Below are 18079 nucleotides of genomic sequence, written 5' to 3' on the forward strand. Positions count from 1 at the left end.
GGATAATCGGTGACACTGGGCGCGGCACTAGGTAACTCGAGGGGGTGGAAGACCACGAGTGTCGAGGAAGCCCCCCCGCTCTGGGCCCAGGCTGGCCTGAACACTTCTCCCTCCTGAAAGCTGCTGTGTTATACCTTCTGTTTGCGTTGTTTTGTTGCATAGTTTGTTTTGTTTCCTTTGGTAATTCTTGTAAGTGTTACAAATAAACTTCTTTTCTGTTTCAGGAAAAAAAAAAAAAAACCTTCCCTGTTACCTTACCCAGGGAAAAGGGACCTACTTAGCCTGCTCTCCTGCTGCTGCCCTCTGGCCTGGGCTTTCCCTGCTTTTTGCCCCTGCTTTCGGCTTCCCCCACTGACTGGGCCAGACGCTCTCCCCCCTTTCTTTTCTTTTTGTTGTTTTTTTTTCTTTCTCTGCTGTTGCTAGAGTGCTGGCTGGCTGTTAGCCTCCCCCTCCCCCCCTGCCGCCTGCCCTCAGCTGCAGCTGCCGGTCCAGCTGAACCCCCCCCCCCCCGAGAGAGGGGGGGCCTGCCGGCCCGCTTCCCCAGAGGGGGGGAGTGGAAGGACCCAGCCCCCAGACCCAGCCGCTTGCTGTTTGTCTGTGGACCCGTCTCCGGTCGAGAGGATCCTTATCACCTTGCTCCGGCATTTCTGGAATGTAAAAAAGAGAGCCCGGAACAGACAGAGAAAAAGCCGTCCACCGGAGGAACACAGCCCGGGGAATCTACAAATCGCCGTGGAGGAGGCCTAAGACTGAGTAACTTTCAAACTGTGCTCTTGTGTGGGGGGAGGCCTTGAATGTGTCTTAACTGTGTTTGTAGGGGCACAGGGGGTGTGGCACGGAGCTGCCCCCCGATTCATCTGTGTCCTCCCAACCCCCACACTACGATCTTCACCACTGGCCCCTCCACCGTCTTTGCTGGCTGTTTAACATCTGCCTCTGGACTCAGCTGCTCGCCTTGATTCCACCGTGTGGGCCAGAAGCACCAGCCAACCAAACTGGACTCTCTGGACAAGCGTACGGTGTTCATGTGCCCCCCTCCCCGCCCCCCCGAATTGTCCACCCCACAGCTTGTCCCTTTCTACCTGACCCCAACTCCTGTTAATCACCTGCCACCGCCCCCGCTGGGGCATCGGCAATGGAGGGCACCGGGGTGACCTCCGCTGCTGCCATGCCCATTGCCTCCCCAGACTCTAGGGAAGCCTCCCCAGCTGGCGGGAAAGGCCAGGGCAAGAAGAAGGGGAAGGGCCCCGCTAAAACAACCGGGCCCTCCATGGCAGGGGCCACCCTCACTGCTGCAGCCCCGCCACTGACCACGGCGTCCTCACCCGCTGCCCCCTCCACCAGCTCTGCGGATGTCCCTCAGCCCCCAGGATGTATGCCTGGGCGGCGGCAGCCCCCCCACTTGCTGCCTCGTCATCTCTCCCGCCCACCGCCTCTGCCACCATCAATAGTGGCCGGCGCCCTTTTCCACCATGACAAGGAAGCATGGTGTCCGATGCCTCCTGGTGCCTGCCTCGCCCCATGTGGAGACCTACGTGCGGGCGTTGGCGAGGGTGGTGGGGCCCTCGGCCATTGTGGCAGCCTCCAAAACGTACGGAAAGGTCGTTTTCTTCTTAGCATCGGAGGCTGCCGCCCAGGAAGTGGTGGAGAGGGGCCTGGTGGTAGGGGGGGTGTTTGTCCCCCTAGAGCCGGTAGAGGACCTGGGCGTCTGCCTGGTCCTGACTTCTTTCCCTCCTTTTCTCTCCAGTGCTGCCCTGCTACCCGCCCTTTCCACCCTGGGAAAACCTGTTTCTGTTATCAGCCCTCTCCCGTTGGGCTGCAAGGACCCCACCCTCAGTCACATTTTTTCCTTCCGCCCGCAAGTGCAACTTTTACTGCCGGCGGCGGCGCGTGATGGAGTGGTGCTCGAAGGGTCCTTCCTAGTCCCCCACCAGGGGCCCGTTACCGGGTGTACTTTTCCACGGGGGAAGCCCGGTGCTACCTCTGCCGGGCGTCAGGGCATGTCTGGAAGGACTGCCCCTTAGCCTGGAAAGGAGGGGCACCTGGGATCCCCGAGACCCGGCAGGACATCGGCCCCGTCATTGCCGACGCCCCTGGCCGCCCGGTACCCGAACCCACCCCCCGTCCTCTTCGGACCACCGCTACTCCCGCTCAGGCCCAAGGGGCACCTCCCCTACAACGCCCAGACGAGCGGGAGAGCCCCGCCCTCATGGCTGACAATCTAGCGGGGCCTATGGAGGAGGGTGTGGCAGAGATACCACCAGGCATGGGAGAGAGCCTGCCCCAGGGAGAATCCTCCCTCCCTTATGCTGCCCCACCGTTTCCCCCCCTCCCCCCCAAGTCCCTGAGCCATCCCCTTTACCCCTTGACACGACCCCTGCTAACCAGCCCCCAGATGCTGCCATGGACGGCTGGGCCCTAGTCCAGGGGAAGCGAGGCAAGCGGAAGGCTCAAGCTCCGCCTCATCCACCCGAAGCGGAGGCCCCCCAGAAGACCAGGAAGGGGGGCACTGATGCCGAACCTTCCACTTTGCCCACGAGTGTGTCCCATCCACCGGTGTCAGCCAGGAAAGACGTGGCAGCACCGGAGGGTAGTGTCTCCCCTCCACGGGAGACCCTCCCCTCCGAGACCCTCGAGGAAGCCCCTTCTGTCCTGACGCTACCCGAAGCCCCCGTGAACCCCGAGGCAACCGTCATGGTGGGTGCCGGCGGGGAGAACCCCGGCGCGGCGGAAAGTGTCCTCTCTTCCATGTTCGAGGAGATCGAGGCCTTAGATCTGACCCCGGTCGCCCAGAGGGAGGATGACCTTTTGCCAGCAAATCTCGATCTGGGTGACCTCACTCCACCCCTCTTTTCCCCATGCTCCCTCCCCTTAACTGCTGCTTCCGCTCCCACCTCCGAGGAGCCCCTGGATTCCTCCATTGACCCGGCCGCTGATGGCACTCCCGCTGACGACCACCGAGCCTGCTCAGGTGACAGCTGGCGCCACGAGGCTGGGGCACGAGTCGCCGGGGCACCCCCCGTTGGTGCGGAGCAATCGACTTCTTTCCTGGGTGGGGGCCCTACAGAAGATAATCCACCTCCTGATGCTGTGGCCGCTAAATCCACCATAGAGTGCGCGCCCAGTGTCACTGAGAGCTCCCTCCCCACCCCCTTAATCCTCGAGTCTGAGCGGGAGGCGCCACCATCCAGCTGCTTGCCTCCCGAAACCCAGAACATCGCCTCAGCCCCTGCCCCTACCCCTATTCAATTTACCTCCTGCAATGTCATTGCCGCCCCCCGGGGCTGTCTCCTTCCCTTTCCCAACTGATGACCCCCAGGGAGCGGCCTTTGTGTTCTCCTGCCCCGACCCATTAGGAGCTGCTATCTTCCCTCCACCGCCCCCTATCGCCCCAGAGCTTGAGGCGGGCCTAGAAGCTCCAGCCCATCAGGCACCCTGTCAGAGGTCCGCACCCTGCTTGTCCGTTTTAGTGGACCACGGGGCTGCACCAAGGGCCCCGCCAGGGAACAACCGGGAAACCGTAACCCCACCCCCCCATGATCTGCGAGGAGAGCTGCGGAAGTTTTTAGAGGATGTCCGTGGCTCCCGCAACAAAGTACAACTTGCTCTCCAGCAATGGGGGGACTTTTCTCAAATCCTCCCGACCACAAGGGCCCTGATGGGGGAAGGTAAAGGGACAGGGAAGCAGGATGCCACGGCCTACTGGCGGGTCCGCATCTTCCGTGAACAATTACTCACCTACGGGATGGGTCACGGACTGCTGCGCGGCCCGCTGGGAGATGCGAGTGTCCCTGCCAGTGAGGATCCCCCCAGCCTTCCCCATGACACCTCTCACCATTGCAACGTTAGAACACCCGGGGTTGTAGGATGGCTCTCCGCAGGTCCCAGGTGGTCTCCTTCCTTCGGGAGGGAGGGTACTCTGTGGTTTTCCTGCAGGAGACCCATACGGATCCGACCGCCGAAGACAGTTGGCGGCTGGAGTGGGGGGACAGGGTCTACTTTAGGCATGTCACGGTTCGACAGGCTGGAGTGGCGACCCTGTTCTCCCCTGACCTACGGCCCGAGGTGCTAGGGGTCGCCGAGGCCGTGCCGGGTCGCTTGCTGCATCTCTGGGTCCGTATGGAGAGGCTCGTGGTTAACCTCGTTAACATCTATGCCCCGACATCGGGCCCGGAGCGGCTGCAATTCTACCAGCAGGCGTCCGCCTTCCTCGGCACCTTAGATTCTCACGAGTGCCTGGTCCTGGGAGGGGATTTTAATACCACCCTCGAGGAGCAGGACCGCTCGGGGACCTAGTAGAGCCCGGACGCCACGGATGCCCTCGAGGAGATAGTCGAACATCACTCCCTAGTGGACATCTGGCACGACCACCACCCGGATGACACTTCCACGTTCACCTTTGTCTGGGTGGAGGCCCATCGGTCGAGCCACTCCCGGTTGGACCGCATTTATTTATCACGCTTCCATCTCTCACGAGCCCACTCCTCCAGCATTCGGCTGGCCCCATTTTCTGACCATCATCTAGCCACCGTGACAGCCTCCCTTTGTGCGGAGAGGCCGGGGCCGGCCTACTGGCATTTTAACAACAGCCTACTGGAGGATGAGGGCTTCGTGACATCCTTCCGGGAATTCTGGCTGGCCTGGCAAGGACAACGGCGTGCCTTTCCCTTGGCACGGCAATGGTGGGACCTGGGGAAGGTGCGTGCCCAGCTTTTCTGCCACAACTACACCCGGGGCACCAGCCAATGGAGAAATGCGGCGATAGAGCAGTTGGAACGGGAGGTCTTAGAGCTGGAGAGGCGTCTGGCCGCCAGCCCCGAGGACCCGCTTCTCTGCGGAGCGTGCTGGGAGAAGTGGGAGGAGCTCCGGGCCCTCGAGGACCATCGGGCCCGGGGCGCCTTTGTTTGGTCCCGCATCTGCCTCCTTCGGGAGATGGATTGCTGCTCCCACTTCTTTTATGCCCTGGAGAAAACGAGGGGGGCCAAGAAACACGTCACCTGCCTCCTGGCAGAAGACGGCACTCCCCTCACAGAACCGGTGGAGATGTGCAGGAGGGCCCGACCCTTCTATGCAAGTCTTTTCTCCCTGGATCCGACCGACCCTGGCACTTGCAGAGTGCTCTGGGAGAAGCTCCCTACAGTCAGCGCAAGCGAGCGACCGAGATCGGCTAGAGTTGCCTCTCACTCTGGCCGAGTTTTCGGAAGCTCTCCGTCATATGCCCACTAATAAGTCTCCAGGCATGGACGGGCTGACCGTAAAGTTCTACCGTGGGTTTTGGGACATCTTCGGCCCAGACCTAGTCACTGTCTGGGCCAAGTCTCTGCAGAGCAGGGTCCTCCCTCTTTCGTGCAGGCGAGCCGTGCTTGCCTTATTGCCGAAGAAGGGGGACCTCCGTGATTTACGAAATTGGCGTCCCGTCTCGCTCCTCAGCACGGACTACAAAATCGTAGCGAAAGCAATCTCGCTGCGGCTAGGGTCTGTGCTGGCGGACGTGATCCACCCAGACCAGACCTACACCGTCCCGGACCGCAGTATCTTTGATAACCTATTTCTGGTTCGGGACCTTTTGGAACTCAGGCGTAGAGACGGTCTGTCGTTCGCCCTCCTGTCCCTAGATCAGGAGAAGGCATTCGATAGGGTGGACCACGGGTACCTCCTAAGCACTCTGCGGGCGTTTGGCTTCAGACCCCAGTTTGTGGGTTTTCTCCGGGTGCTGTACGCCTCTGCAGAGTGTCTGGTTAAGCTCAACTGGACCCTGACCGAACCGGTCAGCTTCGGGCGAGGAGTGTGGCAGGGGTGCCCCCTCTCGGGCCAGCTATATGCTCTGGCGATTGAGCCCTTCCTCTGCCTCCTCCGCAGGAGGTTGACAGGGTTGGTGCTGCAGGAGCCGGGGCTGCGGCTGGTCCTGTCAGCGTACGCTGATGACATGCTCCTCGTGGTCCAGGACCCAGGCGACTTGGCGCAGGTGGAGGCTTGCCAGCCCATCTATTTGGCAGCCTCCTCTGCCTGGGTCAACTGGGTCAAGAGCTCTAGCTTGGTGGTAGGGGACTGGCGGCAGGCGAGCTCCCTCCCACCCGCGCTTCAGACCATCCGGTGGAGCGCGGGTTCGCTGCTCTACCTCGGCGTTTATCTTTCTGCCACGCATCCCTCTCCGCCGGAGAACTGGGAAAATTTAGAGGGCGGGGTGATAGAGCGGCTCCAGAAATGGACAGGACTACTCCGATGTCTCTCCCTTCGTGGGAGAGCGCTGGTGCTTAATCAACTAGTCCTGTCCAAGCTCTGGTACCGGCTCAACACCCTGGTCCCAGCCCCGGGTTTCCTGACCAACCTCCGGACATCGATTCTGGGGTTCTTTTGGTCAGGAATGCACTGGGCCCCTGTTGGGGTTCTTCATCTACCCCTGAAGGAAGGAGGGCAGGGCCTGAAGTGTCTGCACACTCAGGCCTGCGTCTTCCGCCTCCAGGCCCTGCAGAGGCTCCTTTATGGTGCAGGCAGTTTGGCGTGGAGCATACTGGCGCATGCCATCCTGCGCCGCATCCGAGGGCTCCGATACGACCGGCAGCTCTTTTATCTCTGTCCAGGAGGTCTTCCGCGAGACCTTTCCGGGCTGCCGGTCTTCTACCAGGACCTCCTCCGGACTTGGAAACGGTTTTTAACAACCAGATCCGTGGCGGCCACCGAGGGGGCAGATCTCCTCGCGGAGCCCCTGCTACACAACCCCCAGCTCCGTGTGCAGGTGGTGGAGTCCCGCTTGGTGCGCCAGAGCTTGATCCTGGCAGAAGTCACGAGAGTCGGAGACCTCCTGGACTACGACCGGGGAGACTGGATGGATCCCCTGACGCTCGCCCGGCACATGGGGCTCTCCAGACCTCGTACTCCCCAGCGCGTACTTCAGGAGGTGAAGGACGCTTTGCCACCCATTGCTAGAGCTTACCTCGATCGGGTCCTGCTCGAGGGCACGCCCCACCCACCCTCTACCCCAGGCCTGCCGGACCTTATAATTGGACCTCTGCCCCGTAGACCCAATCAACCCCCTCACCCCTTTACGGCGAGCTGGCTGCATGAACTGCAGCCGGTATGCTTCCAAACCGCACCAAGGAAACATCTATACACGCTCGTGCTCCACACCCTTCACGCCCTCACCCTATTGTCCCACCCCGACACAAAGTGGCAAGACCTTCTGCCACCTTTGGAGGGTGAGCAGCGCCGGTGGGCCAGCCTGTATTCCACCTTGGTTCCAAGGCCCGTTGGGGACATCAGTTGGCGGCTCTTTCACGGAGCTGTGAGCACGGGCACGTACTTGATGCGGTTCAACCCCTTCCCAGATACTTGTTCCTCTTGCGGTGTGAGGGAAACCCTGGCGCACATATATTTGGAGTGCGCCAGGCTGCAGCCCCTGTTCCGGCTCCTCACAAATCTTTTATTATGTTTTTGGTTGCATTTTTCCCCTCACCTTTTTATTTATGTACTCCCCATCCGTGGCCTCACAAAGTCGCGGGATCTCCTAGTTAACCTCCTCCTAGCCCTGGCTAAAACGGCCATCTATAAAACCAGAGAGAGGAGGTTGGCCGATGGAGTTTCCTGTGACTGTGGGGCCGTTTTCCGATCCTCGATCCGTTCACGTATCCGGACAGAGTTCCTCTGGGCGGCGTCCACCGACTCCCTTGACGCTTTTGAGGAGCAATGGGCACTGTCCGAGGCTCTCTGCTCGGTGTCCCTGTCCGGCTCCCTTTGTTTTGACCCTTTGATTGGGGGAGAGAGTAAGGGACCCCAGCCCCAGCCATTGCTGCTGCAGACACCACCACCTTAGGGGGTCTTTTCACACATTACCCCCCCCCCCCCGGGTTGTCCACCCCACAGCCTGCCCCTTTTGTTGGGTGCTTTCAGAGGAGGGAATTGTTGGTGACACTCAAGCATGGCGCCAGGTAACTCGACGGGTAACTCGATGGGGTGGCAGACCTTGAGAGTCGATGAAGTCCCCTCGCTCTGGACCACCAGGTAACTCAGAAGGGTGGAAGACCACGAGAGTCGAGGAAGCCCCCCACTCTGGGCCCAGGCAAGCTTGAACACTTCCCTCCCCTGAAGCTAATGAGAAAACAATTGTGATTGGTTGCTGTGTTACACATTGCATATGCTGTTGTGTTGTTTTGTAAGTGTGTTATGCAAATAAAAAAACACCTTTTTTTTTGCAAAAAAATTACTCACCTATAGCCATCTGGCCCGACCCTGTCACCATATATATACGCATACACGTATAATGTCTTTTTCTGGTGAAAAAAATTTCCCTGGAACCTAACCCCCCCATTTACATTAATTCTTATGGGGAAATTGGATTTGCTTAAAATCTTTTCACTTAAAGTAGCATTTTTCAGGAACATAACTGCAATGTTAAGCGAGGAGTTACTGTATGTGTTTAGTAAGGTCTTCTGTTCAGTGCATTGATGAACACTAGCTTTTCCTTCGCATTTTCGTGCACTGCAAATGTATTTATTACCATGTTGATGTCTCTCTTGAACTTTGTCATCCCTTCTGAAGCTAATAGTAGCTGTTGAACAAGAAGAAATTCCAAGACTCAGAGCACTGTATGAGAGAGGGCTGCTGAACAACGTCAGAGATCTGAAACTGATAAGTGCAAAAGAAATACAAGCAAAGGAGCCCTTTTGCAGGGTAAGTTGCTTATTATTGTTAAATGGAATGAAAAGCGGTAGTTTATCTAAGTGATCTGTTACATTCTTTTAAACACAAATCCTAGATGACGCTGCCCCCGTGGCAGTCTCAATGGGTGATATGTTCAAAGGAAAGCCTGCCTGAAATCCCAATGGTATAAAAACTGCCAGCAAAAAGGAATTAATTTATAGTACAGAAATATTTAGCACAAAACCAACCCTGCTTATGTATACCTCTTTAAAGAAATGATACTAGCCGTATTTTTAGGAAATGATCTCCTAACCCAATTTTAGGAGATGCTGCAAAACCTTCCTCCTTGAAACCTCCACCATTGACACCTTCTTGCACCCAAACCCCCCCTACAAAACTCTGCCCCAAAAAACCCTTCCCTAAGTAGAGTTTTTGCTCCAAAAAGGGAAAAATGCCAGAAATTCCATGAAGTCTTCTTGGGACTTCGCTATGGCTATTGAGTTTATGTGAAGGATGTCAGATACTGTGGTGATGGGTGGCAGTATAAACCCCTAAGATAGATGGATTTGAGTGGAGTAGAGAAGGGGAACTGACTTCTCCCACCACCTTCTACACCAGTCCTTGTGATACCTATTCTTATCCTGCCTCTCATAATATTTCCTTCTTCCTTGGGTAAAAAAATCAAAACCTTTCCCCGGGTGCCTTCTTCAGTCCAGAGATCAGCTTTATTTCTTTCTTTAGGTGACATTTGAAGGGGTTAGATCCCTGTTGAGAAAGTTATTTCCGGGGTTCCAGTTTGAATGATCTGTCACCACACATCCTATCATCTCTCTATTCGTCCTGCCAACATGGTGCCTCCCAGCTGCTCCAAACTGGTGGTCCATGTTGTCCCTGTGAGGAAACTTGGACTTTCTGCTCTACCTTCGGTGACTCCAAACACATCTGCCAAGCAAGGATGAGAGGGGGCAATAAAAAACCAAAACCACTAGCGAGTGATGAAAAAAGTTAGGGTGCTTACCTAGTAGGCTGCTTTCTTTCCAACTATATTTTGAGCGATGATATGGACCTGCTGCTGTTCTAATTATAAGTGATAGACCTGTTCTGTCACACCAGACAATATCTTTACATTACAGAAAGCAAGTATCATTTCACCTTGTGATGCTTCCCGGGGGTACCCAGGGTTGTGAGGCACCTCACTCCCACCTGTCCTTAGCGGGAGGATGGCTTGTCTGTGCCTGCTGTGGATCAGCTCAAGGCTCCACCAGCCATGGGGAACACAAGCACCCCCCTCCAGGCATCCGCAGGCCCGCTTTCCAGGTTAGCGATGGGCACACTAGAACCTCCGAGCATGCCCCGGGAGTTTCGAGTCCTTCTCCACTGGACAGTCATAATATTCACTGCTCCCAAGGAGGCAATACACCCCAGCTTACCAGTTTTACCTCAGATCATCACTCCAATTAATATATAGCATTTAGATATGGCTCTAGTGAAAACAAGAAAAAGTTTATTTTAACAAAGAGTAGAGGTTCAAATAATAGCAAATATAATTATTGGAAACAAATGGATACGTGTAAAATAAAATCATAACCTGCATTCTAGAGCCTACACTTATTTAACAAGGTGCTCTCATGTCTAAGTATTGTTCACCCAAAGATCCTTACAGCATTTTACAGCCAGGTTGCCTGTGACCTTCCATTCAGAAGGCGAACACACTGTCAGCTTGCTTCCTAGGTGAAGAATCCTGGGTGTCCCTTTGCAACCCCAGATATATCAACACAGTGCTTTGATCTTTATTCATAAACCAGACACCCTCCTGTTCCTTGTTCCATCCTAGAGTTTGCAGTCTCTTTTTGATTTCCACAATCTTAATTACCTTGTAGCTCAGTATGCAAATAAGCCTCCATTGTGAAGCAGACAATACACATATGGCCAGACCGGGTGTCAGTTACCCCCTATATGAAAGAATCTGTCCAAAGCATGTTGCCTGCCTCAGCTCCTGGGGGAATTCTGCACCAAAAAATTAAAAATTCTGCACACAATATTTTAAAATTCTGCATATTTTATTTGTCAAAATAACAATATTATTACACCAGTTTCAATTATTTTGGTAATTTATTTCAAAATACCTGTCAGCAAGTATGTCTGTAACAATACAGAAAACAAAAAAGATTCAGGAAATGTTTTTGACAAATTGATTCCTTACTAGACCTATTAATACAGAACTTTTGAGTAATAATTCTTTTAACCTACAATACAGAACTGTGTTTCCCGCACCCCTCAGAAGCAGTGCAAAGGCTTGGGGGAGTCAGGGGTAACAGAAGAGCTGAGGAAGAGGGAAGTAATTGTTGGGAAGGAGCCTGGGAGTGAACTTGGAGGGTTGTTGGGTGCAGGTTGGAGAAGTATGGAACAGGCTTTTGGCGGGGAAGGGATTGTTAGGGAGCCTCATCCATGCAGACCGTGGCTGATGTCTAGCCTCTTCCATTCAGTCAGGCACATCTGCCACTGTCCCCGTGTGTCCCTGCTCCTCCACTCCCCATTCAGCCAGGCATATCTGCATATGTCCCCATACTGCCCCCCCACTTTCCCCTGTCCCCCTGCATCCTCACTCAGCAAGGCATAGCTGCCCCTGTCCATGTTGACACCAAGCAATCCCTGGGTCACACACCTAGAGCCTAAAACTGTGAGTCTCAAATAGTGACTTGAGACAAAATAGAATCTTCTGTAATATTGATGTACCCAGGGTTGGACAGAGTCTAATCACCAATGGGGATTAGAAAGCTTTCTCTGGGGAGTGGGAATGGTTACCAATCAGTAGTTAGGCTTTCCTCTCCCCCGTTCAGAGCTCCCATGTGTGAATTTTTGCTGATAGGATCTTTTCTCTATATAATAGTCCTGTTTAAAGCCCTACTTAATTTACGATGTTACAGATCTTGCAATATTTAGCTTCCATCACAGTTTTGACAGCGGGAGTGCCAGCCGCCCTGGGACTGACAGCGGGGGCTCCTGCTGTCAGCTTTTCCAAATTACCACAAATAATAAGGATCCATTATTACTTTTCCGTGATTTTCCCTGTCTTGTCCAGAACTCAGCTGCAATTATTTGACAGTCGTCCTGCAATTCAAGTAGGGCCTTAATCATGTGCAATATCAGTGAATGTTGGGTAGCAAGTGCAAATCTCTATTCGGCTGGAAGCACGCAGTTCTGATTCAGACCAGTTTGAATGTAGTCAGTTTTTGTGCTAGAATTGTTACATAACACTTTGCTCTCTCATGTATTTCTTTACTGTAGGAGGAGATCAGAAATGTGGTCAGCCTGTTAGTTTCAAGACTTTTTATTACTGTTTCTTTTGTTGGAAGGAAAATTGGGAGGGAAACATCTCTGTATAGTTTCATCTGAAAGTTTTCTGCTGTTGAAGTGGTTTGTGTGGGTGATTGCTTAGAAGTTACTGTAGCCATCTAGATTTATGTGGTAAAAAAAGACAGACAAAAACCTGTCTGAAAGGGACTCTTAGTATTACCTTAATTTAGCTTTTGCGGCTATTGTGTAAAATGTGTAGAAATATATGTGTGCATTAATAATCTGGCTAAGCATTTAGCTCTGCAAATAACTAAAATCAAGTGGGTCTGATTCAGTGCACCCTGGTAACCTGAATTGACTTCCATTGTCCTGAGCTGATTCCCAATATCCTGAATAGAAGAGAACTGGCACAGTACATTCATTATAAAGAGCGCATTGCACTGTGTATTAAATATATGAACAAAATTCATCAAAAGGAACTTAAAACTGCATTATGGTTTTGAATCTTATTCTATTTATCTATCTGAGGTTTCTGAGCACTTCACAATTTTTAATATATTTATCCCAACAGCTCTGTGAGGTAGGAAGTGCTATTCTCCCCATTTTACAGTTGGGGAGCTAAGGCATGGATGTGTTCCTTACCAGTGCGCTGAAAGAAATCAGTCATACAGGAAACTGAGTCCCTTCGATCCAAAGATAAGTGTGCCAGTGAGTGACATAAGAATTTCACCCGCCTTGCCTGGGCTCGGGACAGAGTAGCGGCTAGTTATTCTCTGGTTTAGGAAAGACCAGTTTTGGGAACAGACATCCATTTCAGGGAGTAACTCACAGCAGAGGTGATGTAATTGGCTTTTAGTGACAGGAAGCACTAGAAACAACTGCACTTTAGGGAAAACGCCCAGGGTGGCCATATGCACATTATAGTGCACTGTCTGTGGTGCAGGATTATACAACCCTAAAAGCAAGGGTTGTATAACTTGATTTATGACTCAGAGCCATTTAGAGGCACACATCTTAGGTACCCACCCAACTGTATTTTTTTCCTGTAATTCATCGAATACCATTTCAGGGTGTGATGGCCCTTGACTCCCCACACACTGGCATTGTGAATTATAGACAAGTGGCCCTGTCCTATGCGGAAGATTTCCAGGAAGTGGGTGGCGCAGTCTTGACTGACTTTGAAGTAACAGACATGGAGATGGCTAAAGAAAGTCCTTCAGAAAGTGAAGACGGTAAGCACTCCCTCTTCTCTCTTCCTTATAACATTGCAATCTATTTTCATAACAAGTTTTGCCCTAAGGCCTCTGTTGTAACTAAAAGTACTTGAAAGGGCTGTAGCTACTTTTCTCTTGCATATTTTTGAAACTCTCTTTTTAGTAAAGATCTGTTTAGCCCAGTGACAAAATTATGTCAGCTGGGATAGGTCATCAAACTGAACAACCCACTTTTTCCCAGGGCAGATCACCTTTAGGAAGAAAAGTTATAATTTTCAAGTGAACATAGAAAAAATGTCCAGTAAAATAGGACTCTCTCTTAGGTGAAACAAGTTATTCTCTCAGGATAGTTTCCGGCAGCTGAATATTGGGTGCACATGCTTATAACAGTGCTCTTTGCTTCTGTCTTGGAGAGCAAACTGGGTCTACTTCAGATACAGATCTCAGGACATGGCTACACTTGCAGATGTAGAGCGCTTTGAGGCAAACCCACCTTTGTAGAGCTCAGTAGGGAAAGCGCTGCAATCTGTCCACAGTGACAGCTGCAAGCGCACTGGCATGGCCACATTTGGGGCACTTGCAGTGGCATTGGGCACGGTGCATTATGGGCAGCTATCCCAGCATGCAGTTGACTGCAACGTGCTTTTCAAATGGGGGGGTGGAGTGGAGTGTGACAGGGAGTGTGTTGTGTGTATGTGGGGGGAGAGAGAGTGGGTTTTTGGGGAGCTGAGAGCATGTCAGCGTGCTGTCTTGTAAGTTCAGACAGCAGCAGAACCCACCCCCCCCTTTCCTCCCTCACCGCCTCTCTCTCACACAGCATTCCACACTAATGGTTGCTTTGTCTCGGAGCAGATAAGCAGCCGGCTGTCAGAAACGGAGCTTTCAAAGGGCATATCTGCATTCCTACAGCGATTCCAAAACAATGACAAGAGCGGCCACTTGACTTAAGGGGACTATGGGACGTTTCCGGAGGCTGGTCAGAGTGCAGTAATGCAACACCTCGTTCACACTGACGCCGTGGCGCTCCAGCGGGGGCACAGCAAACGTTGTTCCACTTGCCGAGGTGGAGACCAGCAGCGCTGTAGCCACGGGGTCAGAGCGCTCTACGGGCCTTGCCAGTGTGGACGGGGAGTGAGCTAGTGCGCCCGGGGCTCCTTTATTGTGCTGTAACTCGCAAGTGTAGCCAAGCCCTCAGAATGTGGAAAGAGGTAATACAATACATGAAGGAAACAGAAAACGGTTAGGTTTCTATTTATGAATCCCATCAGAACAATGCTTGCTCCATAGTCTGGGGTTCCCCAGTTGGACTCCAATCCTGAAAAGTTGGCTGTACTATTGGTTTTCTTTTTCTAGCATGGATTCTATTAACCTCTTTACATCTAAATTCTATTGCAGGGATGAAATATCCAGTTATTGTTAGAAACTCGAAGGTAAGAGCTAAACCTAATATTGAATTGATTAATAGGGAAAACTCTGCTGCTTTTCTTCTTGGGAGTTACTAGCACGCTGTGACAAACGAATCCTATAATTCAAAACCCATTAAAACATTGGTAACATTGGACGTGCTGTGCTAGATGATACAACACCTGTTTATGAAGGCAAACTGACATGGCACACAGATGGCAGGATCATGTTAAGATTTTACTGTAGTTTGGTAATGATATTAAAATATTTTGCGTACTCTTTGGTGGTCAGTTAGATACACCACCGCTATAATAGATTCCAGCAACAAAAACCTGTCAGGGAGTTGCATGCTGGAATGGCACCAGTGTTCCTGATGTTTGAGTGAAATAGGAAAATTCCAAGGGGAAAAGTTCAATTACCTGGAGGATCTAAATCTCTGATTTAGGCATGATGGGTCTTTGTGTATTATACACACGCACATTTATTTTACAGGGCAAACCGCTGTGTTCCATGCATTGCACTTGAGGAAGGCAATCCAACAACTGATACTTTAGTTATGTTTTTCCTATAAGAATTGTTCCAACTTTTGTAAACTACTTGCTGTATTACCGTTTTAGGAAGCCAGATGTAGATGCACTGCCCTCTCTTTCAATGTGGGGAAGGAAGAAAGAATATTTTCAAGAGTCAAATAAAAATAAACTACAAAAATGTTATCCACTTCCAGCATGCAAAATACCTGATCTTTCAAAGGCATGATTGTTGTTCTTTGTGATCCTGGCTTGTTTTTTGTGGTTTATAGGTTAATTTTTCTTCTTCTTCTTAATGTGTTGAATTTGTAGTTGTGGGGTTTGATTTTTTGGCAGGGAGAGGAAATCCGCTGTCAACATATCGTGACCTGTGCAGGACTTTACTCAGACCGCCTGTCCGAAATCAGTGGATGCAGCCATGAGCCTCGCATTGTGCCCTTCCGTGGAGACTACTTGGTGTTAAAGCCAGAAAAATGCTATATGGTTAAAGGAAACATTTATCCAGTACGTAATATTCTGTGCATTTCACAATGTGAACCAAGTGCTGCTGAGACAACTTCATGGTTTTGGGTAGTCGTTTTTTAAAAAATATTAAGTATTGAATTCTTTAAATTAGAATTATGGCAGTCAACTTTCAGTAGAGATGCCCAGGTACACAATATATTCACTTGACTTTTACCAGGATAGCTGAAGACAAAACAACAAATGATAGTTATTATCATCCACCAAAGTGATATCTTGGCCAGTGTGAGGATAGTAATTACTTGGCCAGTGTGAGAATAATCTTGAAAGGCTGTAATAAACATTTTTTTTCTTCTGTTATTATCTTTCGACTAACGTCTAAGTCCACAGTAAATCATAAATGTTTTCTCTGTGTCTCCTGCAAAGGGGCTGACTTTCGCTTTCCTGAGAATGTTATTGGATCAAACAATTACATTGTTGTCTCTGAATCTGTTTTGTACGGGGTTACAGTTCTCATTTTCTGCTGCAGGTTCCTGATCCTCGGTTTCCCTTTCTGGGAGTTCATTTCACACCGAGGATGGATGGCAATGTTTGGCTTGGTCCTAATGCAGTGCTAGCCTTTAAGCGAGAGGGTTATAAACTGTATGACTTCAGTGCCAGAGACTTTATAGATGCAGTTGTATACAGGTAATATCTTCATTTCAGTGGGTGGTGGTTGTTTTTTGCTGAATGAAGGGGTCCACCACTTCTCTGTCAGAAGCTCCCCACTTTTGTCACACCCCCACTCTGAGTGCCCTGTATCTCATTTGCCTCCTTTGGAGGAGGCAGGAATGAGACTGTCTCTGTGTAGAGGAGGTCAGTGTTGAGTGACACAAGGCACTTGTTTTCCATTCCACACGCCCAAACAGTACCTGATTGTGTTTGCACTAAAGGGAAGGGATGTGAACAAATTGGAGAGAGTCCAGCGGAGGGCAATGAAAATTACTAGGGGGCTGGGGCACATGACTTATGAGGAGAGGCTGCGGGAACTGCGGTTATTTAGTTTGCAGAAAAGAAGAGTGAGGGGGGATTTGATAGCAGCCTTCAACTACCTGAAAGGGGGTTCCAAAGAGGATGGATCTAGACTGTTCTCAGTGGTAGCAGATGACAGAACGAGGAGTAATGGTCCCAAATTGTGGTGGGGGAGGTTTAGGTTGGATATTAGGAAAAACTTTTTCACTAGGAGGGTGGTGAAACACTGGAATGCGTTACCTAGGGAGGTGGTGGAATCTCCTTCCTTTGAAGTTTTTAAGGTCAGGCTTGACAAAGCCTTGGCTGGGATGATTCAGTTGGGGATTGGTCCTGCTTTGAGCAGGGATTGGACTAGATGATCTCCTGAAATCTCTTCCAATCCTAATATTCTATGATTCATTATCCCTGAGGGAGCTCAGCAGAAAGTCCAAATGTGACTAATTTTCCTTTCTTTAAGGATACAGTTTGCAACATGCCTGTATAGGTGACCAGAGGGATTTTAGCTGTGTGGAATGGTTAATAATTCTCTCTCATGCACACAAATCAGGGAGAGGATAGGCACCTTCCCCCTCCTCAGAAGCTCATTGCTCTTTTCCTAATGGTTGTGGAAGATGTCTCTGGAGTGGTTTCTGTCTCCTCCTCTAAATGTGTGTAGGGTTTTCAATCCTTTGTCCTCTGATCTCCCAAAGAAGAATCCCGAAGTTATCTCTGGATGCTAGTTCCTCCTAACGTCCGCAGAAATAGCTTCATTTTTAAAACTTACATGAGCTTGTAGCAGGCTTCACTTAGGGGCCGGCTGCCCTAGCGGTCAGGCCTCAGCCAAACAGTTTCTCCAAGCCTGCAGACAGTTTCTCAGCAGTCCAGGGGCCTGTCAGCCAAGCCACAGTCCGTCACCCTCACAGAGTCCTCTGGGAACTCCCAGGGGGCTGGGGGAAGAGGGAAGGATAGGGGGACCCGGGCCCATGTTCTCCACCGGGTCCGGCTCAGGGCCCAAAGGGAGAGAGGCTAGGAGTGGCTCAGTCCTGTCTGGCCGCCACTCCAGATCAGCCTCCCCTGAGCTATTTCCTACCTTCCCTGTTTCCCTTCAGTATGGGACGTGGCCCCAGCCGCCTTCTTACAGCCTTAGTAGTTCAGGGCATCAGCTGAGGGAGGGGATGCTTCCTAGGTCACCCTCAGAGTCCAGTTGTCCCCTCACTTAGTCGGGGGAAGGGGGTTCCTGGCTGAGCCTTACTCACAGTCCCAGTCCTTCCCCTGTAGACTTCTCTGCCTCAGCAGCTGCAGCCTGCCTGTCTTCTTGCAGCCAGTCTCTTCTCCACCTTCCCCCATGCTGGACGGCCAGAGCTCTCTTTTAAGCAGATCCTCCACCGGGAGCATGCCTGGCAGCTGCTGAGGGGCAGAGCTTTCTTGGCCCAATATGTTCCACCAGTCCTGGGACCTTGGAGTGGGGTCTGTGAAGCCCATCACAGAGCTCTAAAAAGCAGTCTGGCTAGTGTAGGGAAGGTGTCCTTCACTGGAGGAAAGAGTGAT

The 18079-nt window shown here is 51.6% G+C and overlaps 1 protein-coding gene across 1 annotated transcript in view; it reads left to right on the forward strand.

Annotated features, from left to right (window-relative positions):
- The window catches only part of L2HGDH (L-2-hydroxyglutarate dehydrogenase), a 47213-nt gene that overhangs the window by 19442 nt on the left and 9692 nt on the right, over nt 1–18079 (forward strand). The window contains exons 4-8 of the mRNA XM_077819676.1: nt 8536–8667; nt 13004–13166; nt 14544–14578; nt 15416–15583; nt 16071–16228. Of these exons, the coding sequence (XP_077675802.1) occupies nt 8536–8667; nt 13004–13166; nt 14544–14578; nt 15416–15583; nt 16071–16228 (656 nt within the window). The remainder of the gene's footprint in view (nt 1–8535; nt 8668–13003; nt 13167–14543; nt 14579–15415; nt 15584–16070; nt 16229–18079) is intronic.

This window comes from Eretmochelys imbricata, chromosome 6, assembly GCF_965152235.1.
Source record: "Eretmochelys imbricata isolate rEreImb1 chromosome 6, rEreImb1.hap1, whole genome shotgun sequence".
NCBI lineage: Eukaryota > Metazoa > Chordata > Testudines > Cheloniidae > Eretmochelys > Eretmochelys imbricata.